At 41.3% G+C, this 23,399-nt stretch overlaps 1 protein-coding gene across 1 annotated transcript in view; it reads right to left on the bottom strand.

The window, feature by feature from the left end:
• col16a1 (collagen, type XVI, alpha 1) overlaps nt 1–23,399 on the bottom strand; it is a 401,818-nt gene that overhangs the window by 228,411 nt on the left and 150,008 nt on the right. Inside the window, exon 21 of the mRNA XM_072247276.1 lies at nt 1,187–1,222. Coding sequence (XP_072103377.1) covers nt 1,187–1,222 — 36 coding nt within the window. The remainder of the gene's footprint in view (nt 1–1,186; nt 1,223–23,399) is intronic.

The raw sequence follows: 23,399 nt of genomic DNA, 5'->3' as shown, positions 1-23,399 counted from the left end.
CAAGATTGATTGAGGATCGGTGACTATGAAGAAACCGTGAGCTCCAACTTGTGCACATTTGTCTGCTTCATTAAAATGGGCCCTTTCCTTTTTTTGTTCTTTTATTTACTAACCCTTTAGTCAAATTGAGAATCATAAAGATAATCCTTTAATCGTATGCGGTGTGCTGTCTGTTATTTTGTGACATTAATTTGTAACAGGGTAGAGAATTACACAGCATCCATACAAACACAGGTTTGGGGTGGGACAGCGCATCAATCTCACGAGTTTGGTGGGGTTCTCCCTAGACTTACACTGCCAAGGAAACCAGTAGGTTTCAAGTATATGGATAGGATAGGAAAATCTTTTGCCCTTGGCAGGAGTATCAAGAACAAGGGAACATAGAATTAAGGTGAAAGGGAGGAGTTTTAAAAAGACTCCAAGGGTATAGCTTTTCATTTTACTGAAAACTTGCCAGAAAAGGCACTGGAGTCAGATACAGTTACTGTGTTTCTTTTGTACATGCAGTTAAAGAGGCAATGTGTTAGAGTGAGTTTTTGGGTAGATAATTCATTTCACTTAAATGACTCTGGCCACCAGTCTTCTGTTTGACAAAGTACTGTGGATTGAGTTCACAACAATGCACTTCCTAACAGTTGTGAATACCGGAATATTAGCCCAGACGCTGCGGATGGAAGTGTGAAGTTTACAGGTTGCTTCGAAGACAGCCTTATTTATACTTTATAAATATGAATTGTCCTCTATGTTAGCACGTAAAATACCAAATAAACGTATTGTGGATTTAACTTGTACCCCTAAAGGCTGTGAGTACCAACCCAGACATGTTGGCGTCGGGAGGAATGGATGAAGTCAGAAGGTGTAATGTTTTGTATGTAGCTTCAAAAGGAAGCATTGTCTATACTTGTAAATACAAATTGTCCTTTGTGTTTAGCAAATAAATATCGAGCCCACAATGGGCTAGCAGACCTTTCTACCGAAAGCGTCTCTGTCCCTATGATACCTGCTGTACCTTGTTGTGTCGAATAAAGAAGCTGTTTTGTATCTACCAGTAACTCTGTCTCTCTGGAGATTTCATCCACCCCACAGCACAAGGCACATACAGAATCAACATAAATAGGCTGGCATGGACATGATGGGCCAAAGGGCCCCATTCAGTACAATGTACATGGGGTGTTGCAAATCTTACCTTTTCACCCTGCTTTCCTGGAGGTCCAGGCACGCCCTGGAACAACATTTAAAAAGGCAATTAGAAACCTTTTAATACTGTCCATAGTCACTCAACACAGACAGCTTGTATTAAAGTCAAGGTGAGTTTCAATGCTAAACTGCTCTGTCCACGTTCCATAGATCACTGCGTTCCTGATGGAAACGTGTCAACAAACACTCCTCCCAAAAAAAATCCATTAGAAATAACTTTAGTTTAAGATTAAAGATTAGCTTTATTAGCCACAAGTATCGAGACACTGAAATGTATTGATTGTGCTGAGGGCAGCCCGCAAGTGTCGTTATGCCTCCAGCACCAATATTGCATGCCCACAACTCATTAATCTTAACCCTAATCATACACCTTTGGAATGTGGGAGCAATGCCGGTCACGTGTTAGTAGTAATAAACCTGATTCTGAAACTGGAGCACCTAGAGAAAACCCACTTGGTCACGGGGAGAAGATACAAACTCCTTTTGTGTGGGAATCGAAGCCCGACCATTGATCGCTAGCGCGGCAAAGTGACTGTGCTACCATATGTCAACCATATCCACCATGCCCTGTTCTGTTTAAATGGCACCTTAAGTAATAATGATTCTCCTATAACAACACAAACAAGAACCATTGCTGTGAGTAAGAAAGAGCGAGGGAGAATGTTGCGAAAGTGACAGTGTTGGATGCACGTCTCTTGTGAAATGAATGCAGTCTCTCCCATGGATAAATATACACAAATCCCCAGCTCAGCAGCAGCTGTCCCTCCCTCTGGCACAGAGCTACTACATGTTAATAAGCCAGTGGTGCAGACACCTCCTGCAGCCACACCATTCTCCTGCAAACTCTCTCCTAAACCCTGACTCGGATAAAAATACAGCATATACATATACAAAATTCATGGCAAGATGTCAATGCCTTTACCTTTCTGTATTGACAATCATCCATCCACTTGTCTGGGTACAGCACTAGCTTAGCAGAGATATCCCCGACTACTGGAAGTTAAGGCATTGGAATTGCTTTATTATTTTTACCTGCACTGACATACGGTGAAAGGCTTGCCTTGCACATTGCTTTCTGCAGCACTAGCGATGTGCGTATTGATCATTCCACAGTTCATTGAGTGAGACAAGGGGAACCTACAACAGAATGCAGAATAAAGTCTAACAGCTGCAGAGAAAGCCCAATGCAGGTGGACAATGTGCAAGATCATTGATTGTGGAGTCAAGTATCCATCTCAGTATGCGGGGGAACCATTCAATAGTCTTCCAGTCCTGGGGTAGGAACTGTCCTCGAAAATGGTGGTACATGCTTTCATGCTTTTTCCCCCCACTTATCAGCATCCATACATCCTCAACCTCACCTGTCAGACCGTGACTGTATTTCTGTTGCTACGGACCCATTCCACCGAAATCTGAATCTATCGTCGCCACTCTGGTCTACTAAAGCACATTTCTCTCTTACCCTCAAGCCACACTGCTTAATGCAGCCTCATCAACGCTCCCTGACTGATAGGGCTGGAGCCATTCATAGTGGTAGGACAGAACCACACAATATCTGATGGGTTTACAAGTCAGATACCAAAACTACTCCATGCTCCAGGAGATTATGAAGGAGAAAGGTAACCTGTATTTTGCTTTCTCCATTGTAAAATGTTTTCTAAATATTCTCTCTTCTGTCTCCTCCAATAAGTGCAAGACACAGTTTATTACAGACCATCGTACATAAAACAGTGCCAATCCTCTTTTAAACATAATTACTAGGAAATTTCGGCACACACAAGGCTCAGCGGCAAGCGCAGAAGGACACGCAATTTTGTGACAATGAATTACAGGAGCCAGGGTTTCAGTGTTCCAGCATCTGCAGATTTCCTCATGTTTGCATTTCAGTGTTCTTTATGGTTTCTCTCACTGGGAAGGAATTTCCTATATCAGGATCCAGCTAAACTTGCAATAAAAGCAGTAACATATAGGCAATAGGAGAACAGCTGGTGTCACAGATTCCTTTATATCGTGTACCTTCAGCCAAGTCAAATGTGCCAAGACTGGAATAAAAATACCCTTTGTAACAGCTAAGATTAACAGTGTTCGGAGAATTTCCAGCTTCGGCTTGCCATATAACCATATAACAATTACAGCACGGCAACGGGCCATCTCGGCCCTTCTAATCTATGCCGAACGCTTACTCTCACTTAATTCCACCGACCTGCACTCAGCCCATAACCCTCCATCCCTTTCCTGTCTATATAGCTATCCAATTTTACTTTAAGTGACAAAATCAAACCTGCATCTACCACTTCTGCTGGAAGCACATTCCATACAACTACCACTCTGAGTAAAGTTCCCCCTTATGTTACCCCTAAACTTATGCCCCCTAACTCTCAAATCATGTCCTCTTGTTTGAATCTCCCCTACTCTCAATGGAAAAAGTCTATCTACGTCAACTCTATCTATCCCCCTCATAATTTTAAATACCTCAACTAAGTCTCCCCTCAACCTTCTACGCTCCAAAGAATAAAGACCCAACTTGTTCAACCTTTCTCTGTAACTTAGGTACTGAAGCCCAAGTAACATTCTATTAAATCTCCTCTGTACTCTCTCTATTTTGTTGTCACCTTTTCTATAATTCGGTGACCAGAACTGTATACAATACTCCAAATTTGGCCTCACCAATGCCTTGTACAATTGTAACATTATATCACAACTCCTATACTCAATGCTCTGATTTATAAAGGCCAGCATACCAAAAGTTTTCTTCACCACCCTATCCACATGAGATTCCACCTTCAGGGAACTATGCACCATTATTCCCAGATCCCTCTGTTCTGCTGCATTCTTCAATGCCCTACCATTTACCATGTATGTCCTATTTTGATTAGTCCTACCAAAATGTAGCACCTCACATTTTTCAGCATTAAACTCAATCTGCCATCTTTCAGCTCACTCTTCTAATTGGCCTAAATCTCTCTGCAAGCTTTGAAAACCTACTTCATTATCCACAACGCCACCAATCTTAGTATCATCTGCATACTTACTCATCCAATTTATCACCCCTTCATCCAGAACATTAGTGTATATGACAAACAACATTGGACCCAATACAGATCCCTGAGGCACAGCACTAGTCACCAGCCTCCAATCTGACAAACAGTTATCCACCACTACTCTCTGGCATCTCCCATCCAGCCGCAGCTGAATCCATTTTACTACTTCAATATTAATACCTAACGATTGAATCTTCCTAACTAACCTTCCATGTGGGACCTTGTCAAAGGCCTTACTGGACAACATCCACCACTTTACCCTCGTCAACTTTCCTAGTAACCTCTTCAAAAAATTCAAAAGGATTTGTCAAACATGACCTTCCACGCACAAATCCACGTTGACGGTTCCTAATCAGACCCTGTCTTTCCAGATATTTATATATACCATCTCTAAGAATACTTTCCATCAATTTACCCACCACTGACGTCAAACGCACAGGCCGATAGTTGCTAGGTTTACTCTTAGAACCCTTTTTAAACAATGGAACAACATGAGCAATACGCCAATCCTCCGGCACCATCCCCATTTCTAATGACATTTGAAATATTTCTGTCAGAACCCCTGCTATTTCCACACTAACTTCCCTCAAGGTCCGAGGGAATATCCTGTCAGGACCCAAAGACTTATCCGCTTTTATATTCCTTAAAAGTGCCAGTACTTCCTCTTCTATAATCACCATAGTTTCCATAACTTCCCTACCCGTTTCCCTTACCTTACACAATTCAATATCCTTCTCCTTAGTGAAAACCGAAGAAAAGAAATTGTTCAAAATCTCCCCCATCTCTTTTGGTTCCACACATAGCCGTCCACTCTGATTCTCTCAGGGACCAATTTTTATCCCTCACTATCCTTTTGCTATTCATATAACTGTAGAAACCCTTTGGATTTATTTTACCTTACTTGCCAAAGCAACCTCTTATCTTCTAGCTTTTATAATTTTTCTTCAGATTCTTTTTACATTCTTTATATTCCTCGAGCACCTCATTTACTCCATGCTGCTACATTTATTGTAGATATCTCTCTTTTTCCGAACCAAGTTTCCAATATCCCTTGAAAACCATAGCTCTCTCAAACTTTTAACCTTTCCTTTCAACCTAACAGGAACATAAAGATTCTGTACCCTCAAAATTTCACCTTTAAATGACCTCCATTTCTCTATTACTTCCTTCCCATAAAACAATTTGTCCCAATCCACTCCTTCTAAATCCTTTCGTATCTCCTCAAAGTTAGCCTTTCTCCAATCAAAATCTCAACCCTGGGCCCAGACCTATCCTTTTCCATAATTGTATTGAAACTAATGGCATTGTGACACTGGACCCGAAGTGCTCCCCAACACATACCTCTGTCACCTGACCTATCTCATTCCCTAAAAGAAGATCCAACATTGCCCCTTCTCTAGTTGGTACCTCTATGTATTGCTGCAAAAAACTATCCTGCACACATTTTACAAAGTCCAAACCATCCAGCCCTTTTACACTATGGGCTTCCCAGTCTATGTGTGGAAAATTAAAATCTCCCACAATCACAACCTTGTGCCTACTACAAACATCTGCTATCTCCTTACAAATTTGCTCCTCCACTTCTCGCTCCCTATTTGGTGGTCGATAATACACCCATATACGTGTTACTACACCTTTCCCATTCCTCAATTCCACCCAAATAGCCTCCCTAGATGAGCCCTCTAATCTATCTTGCCAGAGCACCGCTGTAATATTTTCTCTGAGAAGCAATGCAACACCTCCCACTCTTGTCCCTCTGATTCTATCACACCTGAAACAACGAAATCCAGGAATATTTAGTTGCCAATCACACCCCTCCTGCAACCATGTTTCACTAATAGCTACAACATCATACTTCCAGGTATCAATCCATGCTCTAAACTCTCCCACCTTTCTTATAATGCTCCTCGCATTAAAATAAATGCATTTAAGAGATTTTCCACCTCTTACTCTCTGTTTATCACTAATGATGCAAACAACTTTACTATTTTCCTTTTCTTCCTTCGCCCCTACAACTGTTCCTACACTCTGGCTCCCCTCCCCCCTTGTATCTAGTTTAAATCCACGGGAGCCTCTCTAGCAAACCTATGTGCAACAATATTTGTCCCCCTCCAGTTCAGACGCAAACTGTCCCGCCAGTACAGGTCCCACCTTCCCTGGAAAACTGCCCAATTATCTATAAATCTGAAGCCCTCCCTCCTACGCCATGTCTTCAGCCACGTGTTGACCTGCACTATCTTACTATTTCTAAACCCGCCTGCACGTGGCACTGGTAGCAATCCTGAGATTGCTATCCTAGAGGTCCTGTCCCTTAACTTGGTGCCTAACTCCCTAAATTCACCTTTCAGGACCTCCTCACTCTTCCTACCCACATCATTGGTCCCTACATGGACCACGGCATCCCTCCCTCTTGAGAATACTTTGTGCACCCGGCACCCTCTCACACTTCTCCTCTCCAGTTAGGTGGTTTCTGTTTCATTAGCTGCCCCACACCAGTAAATTACCAGATGTACCAAAGTTGAGATCTTCTCACCAGAGCCACACTCCTGAAGATCTTCCCTGGCTCAGATCTGCGTTTTCTCTTATGTTTCTCTCACATCTTCTCTGGGCTGATCTGTACAATGTCGCCCACCCCTGAACCTCATCCTCTCCCACCCCTCCTTCCCTGTACCCATCGCTACACACCTTCCCCTATTCAATATTATCATGGCTGATCTGGCCAGGGACTCAGCTTCATCTACCTGCCCTTTCCCCCTTCACACGTAATTCCCTAATGAGGCAAAAACCTACCTGTGTCTCTAATATCATTCAGAGTCTTCCTCCGTCAGAAACCCTGGATGAACCATGAGATCCACAACCTGCTTAGGACCAGGTCAGAGGCACTCAGGTCTAGTGACCCAGAAGGTTACAAGAGGTCCAGGTACAATCTCCAGAAAGCCAACTCCAGGGTGAAGTGGCAATTCCAGACTAAAGGAATCAACGAAGGAGGCCTAACCGATGTGGCAGGGCTTGAATGTATCACCACTTATAAAGTAAAATCAAGTGACATAAGAGACAGCAGAGCTTTGCTTCCAGATTAGCTCAATGCCGTCTATGCTCACTTTGACAGTCAAACTATGGGGCAATCATCACAAACTCCCACAGCTACCAATGATCCTGTGATTTCAGTCAATGCGTGAGCAGTCTTCAGCAGCATCTGGTTCAGACAGGGTACCAGGCCAAGTTCCAAAGCACCTAAAGCTTAACCTCTCACTTTGGTAGTTTCAGCAGACTTCACTTTTACTGGTGCCTAAAAAGAACATGGTAATCTGTCTCAGTGACGATTGCCCAGTAGTATTTATGAGGGGTGATTGATAAGTTTGTGGCTTAAGGTAGAAGGAGTCAATTCTAGAAAACTTAGCACATTTGCGGTCGTGGAGCATACAGATTCCTTCTTTGTAGAAGTCGGCATCTTGGACCTCCAGAAAGTGGTCCACAGCAGGGGTGATTGATATGTTCGTAGCCTAAAGTAGAAGGAGATGAGTTATTAACTTCAAACTTCCCACATTTTCACTCAAAGAATTGAACTACACATCCATGTAACGAAAGCTGTATAACTCATCTCCTCCTACCTTAGGCCACAAACTTATCAATCACACCTGCTGTGGACCACCTGGAGGTCCAAGATGCTCTCGTTACATGCAAGTGTGGTTCAACTCTTTGAGTGATTATGCAGAAAGTTTGAAGTTAATAACTCATCTCCCTCTACCTTAGGTCACTAACTTACCAATCACACCTGCTGTGGACCACTTCTACAAAGAAGGGATCCGTATGCTCCACGACTGCTGGACTAAGTGTGTATATGAGGAGGGGACTATGTTGAAAAATAAATGTGCTAGGTTTTCTAAAATTGACTCCTTCTACCTTAGGCCACGAACTTATCAATCACCCCTCGTATATTCATTGTGTGAATGTAACACAGAAACATAGAAAACCTACAGCACAATACAGGCCCTTCAGCCCACAAAGTTGTGCCGAACATGTCCTTACCTTAGAAATTACTAGGCTTACCTATAGCCCTCTATTTTACTAAGTTCCATGTACCTATCTAAAAGTCTCTTAAAAGACCATATCGTATCCGCCTCCACCACCGTTGCCGGCAGTCCATTCCACGCACTCACCACTCTCTGCGTAAAAACTTACCCCTGACATCTCGTCCATGCCTACTCCCAAGCACCTTAAACGTGTGCCCTCTTGTGGCAACCATTTCAGCCCTGGGAAAAAGCCTCTGACTATCCATACGATCAATGCCTCTCATCATCTTATACACCTCTATTAGGTCACCTCTCATCCTCCGTCGCTCCATGGAGAAAAGGCCGAGTTCACTTAACCTGTTTTCATAAGGCATGCTCCCCAATACAGGCAACATCCTTGTAATTCTCCTCTGCACCTTTTCTATGACTTCCACATCCTTCCTGTAGTGAGGTGACCAGAACTGAGCAAGTGGGGTCTGACCAGGGTCCTATATAGCTGCAACATTACCTCTCGACTCCTAAATTCAATTCCACGATTGATGAAGGCCAATACACCGTACGCTTTCTTAACCACAGAATCAACCTGTGCAGCAGCTTCGAGCGTCCTGTGGACTCGGACCCCAAGATCCCTTTGATCCTCCACACCGCCAAGAGTCTTATCATTCGAATAAAGAATAGAATTCAAAGAAACTTACTAAATATAACCTTAGATATTGTAACTTAATACATATCCAGCATACCAAAAATTAAACATATCAAAAGATGACATCTATATAATCAAAACTATTCACACTAGTTATAACAAAATTAGATGAACTATATAGTTCCCAAGTAGTATAATTCAAAAAGACTGTCCATAATCAATATTTTAAATCTTAATAGTCTTCATCCATAATCATATAGATTTGAAGTTCAACATTATAATGTTGTTAAAATTAATCTATATTAATAAAGAAAATCAAATAATTTTCTTCATATATTTTGTCCAAGATACATCTTTCTAGGCCTCTTGTTCCAGAAGAATATTCTGAATCATGATGTCACAGATACTTTTTTGAATAAAGTTTATCACCTCCTGGGGATTAGTAAAAAATTTCCTCCCTCCATCTGACAGAGTAATTCTCAGCTTTGCTGGATATAATAAAGAATATTGAAGACCTATATTCTTTAATAACCTTCTTGTTAAGTCAAATTCTTTTCTTTTTCTTAACAAGACCACACTAATATCTGGAAAGATGAATATCTTTCCCCCTTCAAACTCTAGCAGGCCATTTCTCTCTCTGGCCTCTACTGCTGCAGCTCGTAATACTTTTTGTTTATCTTGATATTTCAAAAAGCATATAAGTATAGAGCGCAGCCTTTACTCTGGAGGTGGTTGGGGGATTAAAGTCCTGTGGCTCTTTCTATAATTTTGTCAAAATGCTTTTTTCCTAGAACTTCGGGGATCCATTCTTGAAAGAAAGTTACTGCATCTCTTCCTTCCAATCCCTTTTAAACCCACTATTTTGATATTATTTCTTCTGTTATAGTTTTCAAGGAATATTTTGCTATATTAGAACATAGAAAAGTACAGCACAGTACAGGCCCTTCGGCCCACAACGTTGTGCCGACAATCAAACCCTGCCTCCCATATAAGCCCCCACCTTAAATTCCTCCATATACATGTCAAGTAGTCTCTTAAATTTCACTAGTGTATCTGCCTCCACCACTGACTCAGGCAGCGCATTCCATGCCCCAACCACTCTCTGAGTAAAGAACCTTCCTCTAATATCCCCCTTGAAATTCCCACCCCTTACCTTAAAGCCATGCCCTCTTGTACTGAGCAGTGGTGCCCTGGGGAAGAGGCGCTGGCTATCCACTCTATCAATTCTTCTTATTATCTTGTACAACTCTATCATGTCTCCTCTCATCCTCCTTCCCTCCAAAGAGTAAAGCCCTAGCTCAGTTAATCTCTGATCATAATGCATACTCTCTAAACCAGGCAGCATCCTGGTAAATTTCCTCTGTACCCTTTCCAATGCTTCCACATCCTTCCTATAGTGAGGCGACCAGAAGTGGACACAGTACTCCAAGTGTGGCCTAACCAGGGTTTTATAGAGCTGCATCATTACATCTTGACTCTTAAACTCTATCCCTCGACTTAACACCTCATAAGCTTTCTTAACTACCCTATCCACCTGTAAGGCAACTTTCAGGGATCTGTGGACATGTACCCCCAGATCCCTCTGCTCCTCCACACTACCAAGTATCCTGCCATTTACTTTGTACTCTGCCTTGGAGTTTGTCCTTCCAAAGTGTACCACCTCACACTTCTCCGGGTTGAACTCCATCTGCCACTTCTCAGCCCACTTCTGCATCCTATCAATGTCTCTCTGCAATCTTCGACAATCCTCTACACGATCCACAACACCACCAACCTTTGTGTCGTCTGATAATGATATTTAATGATATTTACTTTCAATATTATAGATTATGTTAGATATTTAGTAGTAACGAGTGTGAAATATAATGTATTTTTACAGATGTTTAATTAATGAGTTATTGGGGGAGTGGATAATTTTTTCGTCTCTTTTTTAAAAAAAATTAATTAATTGTTATATGTTAAAGAATGTCCATCTTTAGTGCGATGTTTATCGGACCCCACAGTAAGAGGGGTTAAGGCACCGTGGACTTAGAGCACCAGTTGGGAGGGTTTTTCTCCCTTTCTTTTTCTTTTTTTCAAGTTTTTTTCTTTTCTTTCCTCTTTGGTTTCCTTTCTATTTTCTATACTCTATTTTATCTCAGAGTCACTCAAAGAAATGGGATTAATTTATATGTTTTTTGTGGGCAGGATTTATCCACCAATAAAATCTGATAACTATGAATAGAGCAATTAAATTTTTAAGCCTTAATGTTAATGGGATAAATGGACCAATAAAAAGGAAAAAGGTCCTGGCATATGTTAAAAAAAGTCATATTGATATTACCTTTCTTCAAGAAACTCATCTTACAGTGACAGAACATAACAAATTAAGAGAGGATGGGTTGGTCAAGTAATAGCGTCCTCCTTTAATTCTAAAGCCAGAGGAGTGGCAGTATTGATAGGGAAGAATTTGCCAGTAGTGAGGGTGGAGGGTACGATCATAGAACCGGCCAGGAGATTTGTTATGGTCAATTGTCAAATATATTCAGAATCCTGGACACTTTTGAATTTATATGCCCCCAATTATGACGATGAGAAATTTATCCAAAATATTTTTTTGAAAGTTGTTCAAGGAATGAAAATATCTTAATTGGAGGGGATTTCAATTTTTGTCTGGATCCAATTTTAGATAGATCAGTTAAAAAAGTTGTGAAGGTCAGAGCAGCAAAAACCACCCTGGCCTTCATGAAGCACTTGAATATAATAGATGCTTGGAGATGGCAGCATCTTTTGGGCCGAGACCCTTCGTCAGGACTAACTGAAAGAAAAGCTAGTAAGACGAAGGATCTCGGCTCGAAACTTCGACCGTACCTCTTCCTAGAGATGCTGCCTGGCCTGCTGCGTTCACCAGCAACTTTTATGTGTGTTGCTTGAAGTTCCAGCATCTGCAGATTTCCTCGTGTTTGCGTTTTTAAATTCACTACTGTGAAGCCTCTTCCGGTGATGCCTACACTGAAGAAGTTTAATTCTTCTCTTTGACAGGAGTTCAGTGAAACCATCTCTCACTGCTCCCCATCTGTAATTTCCTCGGCTCTTCAACTTTTCAACCACATTTTGACTCAGACTCGCTATCACAGCCATATATCCTTTCTTGGAACGTGTTTCCGCTGCCAACTTACTCCAGTTGGCTTTAGGATTCGTTTTCGAGCCTCTCAATTTGGACCTTCTGAGGATCCCAGGTACTCACATTTTATTGACTCTGCCTCTCGTCGCTTCTCCTGTCAAACTCTGAAGGTGACTCTCTCCGCCATGAGGGGGTACTTGGCGTCCCTATCCCAGACCCTTCCACACCTTCGGGACACTTTCTTCGCCGTCTGTAATGGACCTGCCCGTTATTTCATCCTCCATCGGGTCCATGCCTGCAATCGCCGTTTTTTTGACTTTGTCATGTGAGGCAAGGCTCACAAGATCCTACATCTACGGACTCCATAGCCTGCTGGCCATGAAACTAGCAGGCATGAACTTCGGATTGCGGCCCCCGCTGTCGATCTTCCTGGCTCCAGCACCCCAGGGCATATTCAAAACCCGGATTCCAGCAACGACCATGGACACCTTCACAGCGATTGCACAACCACCAACTGCAACTCCAGCCTTGAACTCCAGGCCGGGTCTGTATATGCCGCTATTGTGACTCCCGTCTCCCCTTCCCCACCAGCACTCTGCAACCCCGTCTCCCTCAGATCCCACTGTCAGCTCCTGGGCTCTCAGAGGCTCCAACTTTCTCTCACCCCAACCTCCCCTCTCCACTGACGCTACTAGCCTTCCCCCTCCCCCCCCCGTGATCCGAGCTCTCATCTGTGCCAGGTCTTTACCATCTCCTCCGACCTTCAACTGTCTGAGGCAGATCGCTCTGTCCTCAGTAAGGGCCTCACCTTTGTCCCCCTTCGCCCACACCTCAGCGAGTTCCGCGTTCGCCATGACACTGAACTCTTCTTCCACCGGCTGCAACTTCGAGCCTACTTCTTCGGCAAGGACTCTCCCACCCCCACCGATGACCCCTTCTCCCGTCTTCAACCCTCCTCCTCTTCATGGACACCCTGCCCTGGTCATCTGCCTGCGCTGGATCTCTTTATTGCCAATTGCCGACGGGACGTCAACCGTCTCGACTTCACTGCACCTTGTTCCCATTCCAACCTCACTCCTTCCGAACGTTCTGCTCTCCACTCTCTCCGCACTAATCCTAACCTTACTATCAAACCCGCTCATAAGGGGGGTGCTGTTGTAGTCTGGCACACTGACCTCTACCTTGCCAAGGCACAGCGACAACTCGTGGATACCTCCTCTTATTTACCCCTCGATCGTGACCCCACTAAGGAGCACCAGGCCATTGTCTCCCACACCATCATTGACTTTATCCACTCAGGGGATCTCTCATCCACTGCTACCAACCTTATAGTTCCCACACCCTGCACTTCCCGTTTCTACCTCCTACCCAAGGTCCACCAACCTGCCTGTCCAGGTAGACCCATTGTCTCAGCTTGCTTCTGTCCCACCAAACTCATTTCTGCACTGTTTTATTCCTCCTTGTTCAATCCCTTCCTACCTATGTTCGTGACACTTCTTATTTTAGCCCCCTCCCACTTTCAAATCTCTTTCAGTTAGTCCTGACGAAGAGTCTCGGCCCGAAACATCGACTGTACCTCTTCCTAGAGATGCTGCCTAACCTGCTGCGTTCACCAGCAACTTTTATGTGTGTTGCTTGGAATTCCAGCATCTGCAGATTTCCTCGTGCTTACAACATTATATAGATGGCGTTTTAATCCTTTGCTGTTGAAAAGACCAGAGTTTTGCAGTTTTATTAGAGCTCAAATAGAATTGTTCTGTGAGACAAACTCACCCTCTACTGCCAATAATTTCTTATTATGGACACATTAAAAGCATAGTTAAGAGGACAGATAATTGGATATGTTAAGGGTATAAAAAATAAATATGTAACAAAATTAAATGAATTGGAGAAAGAAATAACACAATTAGAAAAAGATTGTCAGAATTTATAAAATTATAAAAAAATAAATAAAAAATTAGAGTATAACACAAAACAAACCTGTATAATAGAAAAAATGATACTAAAATCAAAACAACAATATTATGAATTAGGAGAGAGAAGCCATAAAGTACTATCTTGGCAATTGAGAGTGGAAGAAACCTCCAGAACAATAAGTGCGATTCAAACAGGGGAAGGTAAGATTTCATACAAGCCAAAAGAAATAAATGATACTTTTAAGCAGTTCTCTTCGGAACTATATAAATCAGAATCAGTGGGTGACTCACTGAAAATTGATGATTTCTTGTCTAATGTACAACTTCCCAAATTGAGCCAACAAGATCAGGAAGAATTGAAAGCCCCTTTTTTTTTCCGGGATGAAATTGAAAGAGCCCTGGGCTTATTACAGGCTGATAAATCGCCGGGAGATGATGGTTTTCCCCCTGAATTTTATACAGAATTTAAGGATCAATTAATGCCCCTTTTTATGAGGGTTATGAGTCAGGCTGAGGACACCCATACTCTACCGAAATCCCTTTCAACAGCAATTATGTTAATTTTTAAGAAGGGTAAGGATCCGTTAAAACCAGCATCTTATAGGCCTATCTCACTTTTAAATGCAGATTATAAAATTATAGCAAAGGGATTGGCTAATAGATTAGCTCAAAATCTGCCAAAATTGATTAAATCCAATCAAACAGGATTTATTAAAAATAGACAACTATCTGATAATATTGGCAGACTATTGACTATATTACATTTAGCTAGGATGAAGGTGGACCGGACTGTAGCAGTGGCTTTAGATGCTGAAGAGGCCTTTGATAGACTTGGATGGGATTTTTTATTTAAAACAATGGAAAAATTTGGTCTAGGCCAAATATTCATAAATTGGATAGGAGCACTTTATCATCAGTCTAAGGCCAAAATAATTACGAATGGGCAAATTTCACCAGTTTTCTCTCTACATAGATGTAGTAGACAAGGTTGCCCACCATCTCCAGCTCTATTTGTTCTGGCAATAGAGCCATTGGCTGAGGCTGTTAGACGGGATCCAGACATAAAGGAGTTTAAAAGTGGCCCAGGAAGAATATAAAATTAATTTATTTGCTGATAACATTTTAGTATATTTGGCTGACCCGGCCAGCTCTTTGTTAAGACTTAGGGCCTTGCTGGACAATTATGGTATAGTCTCAGGATATAAAATAAATTGGAATAAAAGTGAAAATTTACCTTTAGGTAGAGGAGATTATGCCCAATATCAATATGGCACTCAGTTTAGATGGGTTAAATTCAACATGAAATATCTGGGGATTAAGTTTAATCGTAATTTGGATGATCTTTATAAACTTAATTATCTTCCCTTGCTGTGAAATGTCGAGGAGGACCTACGTAGGTGGATAAACCTTCCCATCACACCGATGGGTAGGGTAAACTGTATAAAAATGGAGATAATGCCAAGACCTAAGTACTTTTTTTCAGTCTTTACCTATCCCATTATCCAATAATTTTTAAAAGATTTTCAATGGACATATTCATCTATTTTTATGGTCGGGTAAAATATCTAGAATCTCCATGGAAAAATTGACCTGGGACTATAAATTGGGAGAGTTAAAATTACCAGATTTTAAAAAATATTATTTAGCTGCACAAACACGTTTTATTGCTTCTTTTTTTGATGAGGCAACTATTCCTTCTTGGCTTACAATTGGCTTACATATGGTAGGAAAAGAGATGGCAGAAGAATTTATATATAAATGGGACTCCAAATTAATTAAAAAGAAAACAAACAATCCTCTACTGAGACACATAATTTATATATGGGGAAAAAATTAAACAATTTATGGGTCTAAAAAAAGGAATATCCTCAAAGACACCTCTATCTCAGAACAGATTAGTACCCATGACTCTGGGTAATAAATTTCTAGTCACCTGGTATCAACACGGTATCAGGCGCTTATAATCAGCAGAAGCAATTTATGTCTTTTGAGGGGCTTAAAAATAAATATAATTTATCTAATAACACATTCTTCTGCGATCTCCAATTACGATCTTTTTTGAGGGACTGTTTGTGTCCATCATTGGCCCTACCAAGGTGCTCAGACATGGAGATTCTAATTCGAAAGGGGAATACAACTAAATTTATTTCTAATATGTATTCTTTATTCCAGGACCAATGCCCAAAGCTTGGTATACACAGATCGAGGGAGAGATGGGAGTCAGATTCGGGGATTGTAATTGATCATCAATGTTGGTCATATCTATGTTTGGATAGTGTTACCACTCTTATCAACTCTAGATACAGAATGATACATTTTAATTTTTTACATCAGTTGTATCTCACACCTGAAAAAATACATAAAAATAAACCAGAAATTTCTGACGTGTTTCAGGTGTGGCATAGATGTTGGTAGCTTTTTGCATTCCACCTGGCTATGCATGAAACTGAGATCTTTTAAGATAGATCTGGGGGAGGTACTGGGAAAGATTCTGGGGATGGATTTCCCTCTAGACCCAGAATTGTTTCTTCTGGAGAACTTAGCAGTTTGGAAAATTAACCTCCCCAGGAATAAATCCAAATTTATTAAAATTGCATTGTCAGTGGCCAGAAAATGCATAGCGGTAACATGGAAATCCGATTCCCTTGTACATATAGATCATTGGAATAAAGAAATGCAAAGTTGTATACCCCTTGAGAAGATTGCTTATACCCTTAGGAATGGATACACTATGTTCATTGAGATTTAGCAACCATATTTGGATGACTTAAATGCCCAGATTGTTTATTTATTTAATTAAATTTTTTTAATTAATTTTTTTAAAATTAATATATCCCTTTTTATAAGCTAGTTTCTCTAATTTGTATTTTAAACTGACTCCGAGAGGTGGATGCCTACTCTTCTCTTCCTTTTATTTTCTCTTTTTTCTTCTCTCCTTTCTTTCCTCTGTCTTTTATGGGGTTTTTTCCCCCCCTCCTTTTTTCTAAATGCATGGAGATGGTGTTGGGATAGGTGTTCTTTTCTTTTTCTCTTGGACTTAATGTATTTGAATTATTTTTTCCAATATGTATTAATTGTTGTATTAATTGAGTCCTTATATTTCTCCTTTCAAAAATTAAAAATATATAAAAAAGTCTTACCATTAATAGTATATCCTGCCATCATATTTGACGTACCAAAATGAACAACTTCACACTTATCTGGGTTGAACTCTATCTGCCACTTCTCAGCCCAGTTTTGCATCCTATCAATGTCCCATTGTAACCTCTGACAGCCCTCCACACTATCCACAACACCTCCAACCTTTGTGTCATCAGCAAACCTACTAACCCATCCCTCCACTTCCTCATCGTGGTCATTCATAAAAATCATGAAGAGTAAGGGTCCCAGAACAGATCCCTGAGGCACCCCACTGGTGACCGACCTCCATGCAGAATATGACCCATCTACAAGCACTCTTTGCATTCTGTGGGTAAGCCAGTTCTAGATCCAAAAAGCAATGTTCCCTTGGATCCCATGCCTCTTTACTTTCTCAATAAGCCTTGTATGGGGTACCTTATCAAATGCCTTGCTGAAATCCATATACACTAAATCTACTGCTCTTCCTTCATCAATGTGTTTCGTCACATCCTCAAAAAATTCAATCAGGCTCGTAAGGCACAACCTGCCTTTGACAAAGCCATGCTGACTACTCCTAATCATATTATACCTCTCCAAATGCCCCTCCAGATCTTCTCCATCAACTTACCAACCACTGAAGTAAGACTCACTGGTCTATAATTTCCTGGGCTATCTCTACTCCCTTTCTTGAATAAAGAAACAACATTCACAACCCTCCAATCCTCCGGAACCTCTCCCATCCCCATTGATGATGCAAAGATCATCGCCAGAGGCTCAGCAATCTCCTCCCTCACCTCCCACAGTAGCCTGGGGTACATCTCATCTGGTCCCAGTGACTTATCCAACTTGATGCCTTCCAAAAGCTCCAGCAAATCCTCTTTCTTAATATCTACATGCTCAAGCTTTTCAGTCTGCTACAAGTCATCACTACAATCACCAAGATCCTTTTCCATAGTGAAGTATTCATTAAGTACCTCTGCATTTCCTGCAGTTCCATACACACTTTCCTGCTGTCACACTTGATACATCCTATTCTTTCACATCTTATCCTCTTGCTCTTCACATACTTGTAGAATGCCTTGGGGTTTTCCTTAATCCTGCCCACCAAGGCCTTCACATGGCCCCTTCTGGCTCTCCTAATTTCCTTCTTAAGCTCCTTTCTATTAGCCTTATAATCTTCTAGATCTAGGTACAGAGAAGATTTACTAGAATGCTACCTGGGTTTCATCTCCTAAGTTACAGAGAAAGTCTTTATTCTTTGGAGCATGGAAGGTTGAGGGGGGACTTGATAAAGGTATTTAAAATTTTGAGGGGGATAGATAGAGTTGACTGGATAGGCTTTTTCCATTGAGAGTGGGGGAGATTCAAACAAGAGGACATGAGTTGAGAGTTAAAGGGCAAAAGTTTAGGGGTAACATTAGGGGAAACCTCTCTACTCAGAGAGTGGTGGCTATGTGGGACGAGCTTCCAGCAGAAGTGGTTGAGGCAGGTTCGATGTTGTCATTGAAAGTTAAATTGGATAGCTACATGGACAGGAAAGGAATAGAGGGTTATGGGCTGAGTACAGGTCGGTGGGACTAGGTGAGAGTAAGAGTTCAGCACGGACTGGAAGGGCCGAGATGGCCTGTTTCCGTCCTGTAATTGTTATATGGTTATATGGTTATCTGTAACATTACCTAGCTCTCTGAACCTTTTGTAAGCTTTTCTTTTCTTCTTGACTAGATTTATTACAGCCTTTGTACACCACGGTTCCTGTACCCTACCATAACTTCCCTGTCTTATGTACTTTGGCAGGTTGGTGATGAAGCATATAAACTCCTGCCCAAGAAGTAACTTGGATCCACTTCAATTTGCCTACCGGAGGAACAGGTTCACAGCAGATGCAATCTTATTAGCTCTTCAATCAACCCCTAAACATCTGGACAGCAAAGATGCATACATCAGGATGCTCTTTGTCAACTACAGCTCAGCATTCAATACCATCATCTCCTCAAAACTGATTTCAAGACCTTGGCCTCAATACCTCCTTGTGCAATTAGATCCTCGATTTCCTCAATTGCAGACCCTAGTTAGATCGAATTGGCAACAATGTCTCCCCCACAATCTCCATCAGCACAGGTGCACCACAATGCTGTGTGCTCAGCCCCTGCTCTACCCACTTTAAACTTAAGACTATGAGGTCAAGCATTACTCCAGCCACATATTTATGTTATCAAAGGTAGTGACATATTAACATATAGGAGTGAAAATGAAAATCTGGTTGAGAGGTGCCATAACAACAACCTCTTACTCAATGTCCACAAGACCAAGGAGATGATTATTGATTTCAGGCAGAGGAAACAAGAGGCCCACAAGCCAGTCCTCATTGGAGGGTCAGAGGTGGAGAGGCTCAGCAACTTTAAATTCCTCCGTGTTTTCATTTCAAATGACCCACCCAGGGCCTCACATGCAATTATGAAGAAAGTACAGCAGTGACTTTACTTCCTAGTGAGCAAGAAAGAGGAAGGGACATTGAAGAGCAACAGATCTGACAGTCGTAGTGATCTGACCCTCCTTCTGACAGGGTGGGGAAGATGTTTCAATGAATGAAAAAAAAAGATACTTGGTATGATATGAATTAATATATTTAGGATTTTATAGTGCAAATTAACCTGAAGTCTAAATCAAAAAGTTCTGAAGACACAAAGCTGATGCTGATGAAGCAACTTGAGGACACGCATTTACAAGAACCAGAAGTTTCTCACTGGGATTTTGCTTGGATCAGGATTCAACTAAACTTGGAATAAAAATAGTGGTATATAAGTAAAAGGAAAATGGTTGGTGTAACAGATACCTTTACATCATGTATATCCAGCCAAGTCAAACTCACTAAGACTGTACTATGACTTCTCTCCAGAGCAGCTAAAAATAACAGCTTTGGGAACATTTCCAGTTCCAACTTGCTGTTTTGTACTCAGTATCCTCACCATTGAAGATTCCCCGATTTCATTAGTGCCTTCTTACTGCCAAATTTATAAATAGATTTTGGAAATCAGAGTATTTTCCATCAATGCTTTTAATCTGTTTAAAAAAAAAAAAAAACCAGCGTGTATAACAAGAGCCAAGACTGGAGTTCATCACCCAAGAAGAAACTTCTCCCTCTCTCAGGTAAGATATATCTTGTTCAAACTCACATTAGTCCCAGAGTGTTAGAAACACAGAAAACTTACAGCACAATACGGGCACTTCAGTCCCCAAAGCTGTGCCGAACATGTCCTTACCTGAGAAATTACCTAGGGTTACCCATAGCCCTCTATTTTTCCGAGTTCCATGTCCCTGTCTAAGAGTCTCTTAAATGACCCTATCATATTCGCCTCCACCACCATCGCTGGCAGTCCATTCCACGCACTCACCACTCTCTACGTAAAACTTACCCCTGACATCTCCCTGACGTTATAATGTTATTAAAATCTTCCTGTGGTATAGGCCATAATTAGAACCATTCCTGTAAGATAGTCAGAAGAAATTCCAGGAGGGTGTTCCAAAGAGCTGTGATTTTTCAGAATCAGAATCAGGTTTATTATCACCAGCATGTGTCATGAAATTTGTTAACTTAGCAGCAATACATGATCATATAGAAAGAAAAAAATAAGTAAATCAATTACCTAAGTATATTAAATAGATTAAAATTAGTGCAAAAAAACAGAAATAATCTGAGAAAAAAGGTGAGGTAGTATTCATGGATTCAATGTCCATTTAAGAAGTGGATGGCGGGGGGGGGGGGGAACTATCCCTGAATCACTGTGTTCTGGCTTCTGTACCTCCTTCCTGACGGTAACAATGAGAAGAGGGCATGCCATAGGTGATACAGGTCCTTAATAATGGGTGGTGCCTTTCTGAGGCACCACTCCTTGAAGATATCTTGGATGCCACAGTGGCTAGAACCTAAGATGAAGCTAATTTTACAACATTCTGTAGCCTCTTTCAGTTTTGTGCAGTCACTGAGACAGCATAGCACACAGTACATCTATAGAAGCTTTAGCATTTTTGGTGACAAACTAAATCTCTTCAAACTCTTAATAAAATATAGCTGCTGTCTTGCCTTCTTTATAGCTATATTGATATGATGGGATCAGGTTAGGTCCTCAAAGATCCTGACACCCAGGAACTGAAAACTGCTCACTCTCTCCACTTCTGTTCCATCTATGAGAATTGGTTTGTGTTCTCTCATCTTACCCTTCCTGAAGCTCACGATCAGCATTTTCAACTTACTGATGTTGACTACAAGGCTGCTGGTGTGACCCCACTCATCTAGCTGGAGTATTTCGCTCTTGTACGCCCTTTTGTCTCCATTTGAGATTCTACCAACAATGGTTGTATTATCAGCACAGAACCTGAAGCCACGGCCTCTTTACATGCCACAAACACTCTCCGCTCATTACTGACCTTGCCTCCCACTCCTTGCCCATCTAAGCACCCACTCTCTCAGTTGGAAATGGCCTGGCCACTGGCGTAACTTTTATCTGACCTTGAACAAAACTTCTATCTCTGCATTCTTTCTCTCAGTACAGTACCGCCAGTTGAACTTTGTCTTTTTGTGTGTTTTCCCCCAGCCGTCAGTCTGTGGTTTTTTCTTCTCCTTCTCTTCTTCTCCTCCTCCTCCTCCTCCTTCTCCTCCTCCTCCTTCTTCTCCTTGTAGTTTAGTCACATCTAGGCATATTACAGCCCTCCGCAGGATGTATAATTAATTATTGAACTTCAAGGAATTCAAATTCTCAAATACAACCTAGTCTCACGTATAAACTGAATGATGGACTCTTCAATCAGATGTTGATTCTCTTGATGGCCAAACAAAGATTTGATAGAAAACCAAAATAAATTTAAGCCAGACAGCCTCTTGAACAACATGCTTCTTTCAATGTTGTATCGATTACAGCTCAGCAAAACACACTGGACCATCTCTGGACTACCACAGTCACATAATCCAGTAGGATGTTTTCCTATTATCTTTAAATAATAGTTTAGTCCACAGTGACCCAACCTAAGTCTTGTAAATTTCACCATATCTCTACAACTTAAAGTGTAAAGTGTAACAGACCTTTTTAACTAGTGGGTGACCAGAAAAATAATGCCTTAATTCATTTTTCCAATCCTCTTGCCACTTCTTCTCTATACCTTTTTTAATCCTACTTCTCAGTTCTGCTCTGCCTAGGGGAACTCTAATTTCTACTTGCCTGCTCTGTAAGGAAGACTTTGCAATGCCATCCACAATTTCATTTCCCTCCACCCCAGCACTCCCAGGTATCCATGAAAATCTAACTGCACAACCCATCTTCCCTACTCTAAACAACACTAAGAGAATCTCAATAACTATGTCAGGACGAGCTTTTGATTTGCTCCCTTTTATGGACTCCAAGGCAGCAGCAGAATCCAAACAGATGATAACCCTACATGGTTGAGAGTCTTCTAACCACCATAAGGCCCAGAGGACTGCTAATAATTCTGCTGCAAAGACAGAAACATCATCTGAAACCCGGTGACCAATCTTAACTCCGAGTTGAGACACACACATCCCAAATCTGCCCTACTGCTCTCTGGGTCCACTGGACTATCAGTAAAATTCTTCCGATAAAATCCCCATTTATTGTTTAAATATTCATTTGTGATCAACGCTAAAGAAATTGCATTGCTTCCTTTAAGCTGAAAAAGGAGGAATAGGTCTACTTCTGGTTCTGGAAAGAGCCAAAAAGGGATGGGTGGCAAGCAAATTTGGCCAACTATGTCTTCCTCAGTCAGTTTCAATTTCACAGCCCAGTTATTAACCAAATCTAAAAATAGGTATTGTTTAATTTTACTTTGGCACTCCAACTTCCCCAGCAAAAGATGGACAGCTGTGATTGAATCCATTCAGTTTTACCCAATACCCAACTGAATTTGTCTTAAATGCAGAGGCACTTCTCCCATCTCCACACATAATGCTGGGACTGATGTTGTTCTAAAAGCTCCACAACATAGTCTAAGTGCTTTGGACTGCACAGTGTCTAGTTTTCCAAGCACTGCCGTAGCAGCACAATCATAAACAATACAACCATAATCTATAACTGATCTAATCATAGCTAGATATATTAAATACATAGTTTCCCATCCTACTCTCCAGTCACATCCAGCAATACTTCTCATAATATTTAAAACTTTCTCACATTTTCCAATTGTTTTGTCTATATGAACCCTCCAAGTAAGTCTTTCATCAAACCAGACACCTAAAAACTTGAATACTTTGCCTCTTCCTAGTGGAGAATCATATAGACACAATTCACAATCAGGAATCTTTCTTCTAAAGCCAAAAATCATGTATTTGGACTTAGAAGCAGAAATCCTGAAACCCCA

Source organism: Mobula birostris, chromosome 30 (genome assembly GCF_030028105.1).
Source record: "Mobula birostris isolate sMobBir1 chromosome 30, sMobBir1.hap1, whole genome shotgun sequence".
Lineage (NCBI taxonomy): Eukaryota > Metazoa > Chordata > Chondrichthyes > Myliobatiformes > Myliobatidae > Mobula > Mobula birostris.
The sequence above is the reverse complement of the archived record's forward strand: the minus strand, read 5'-3'. Positions and strand labels throughout refer to the sequence as shown.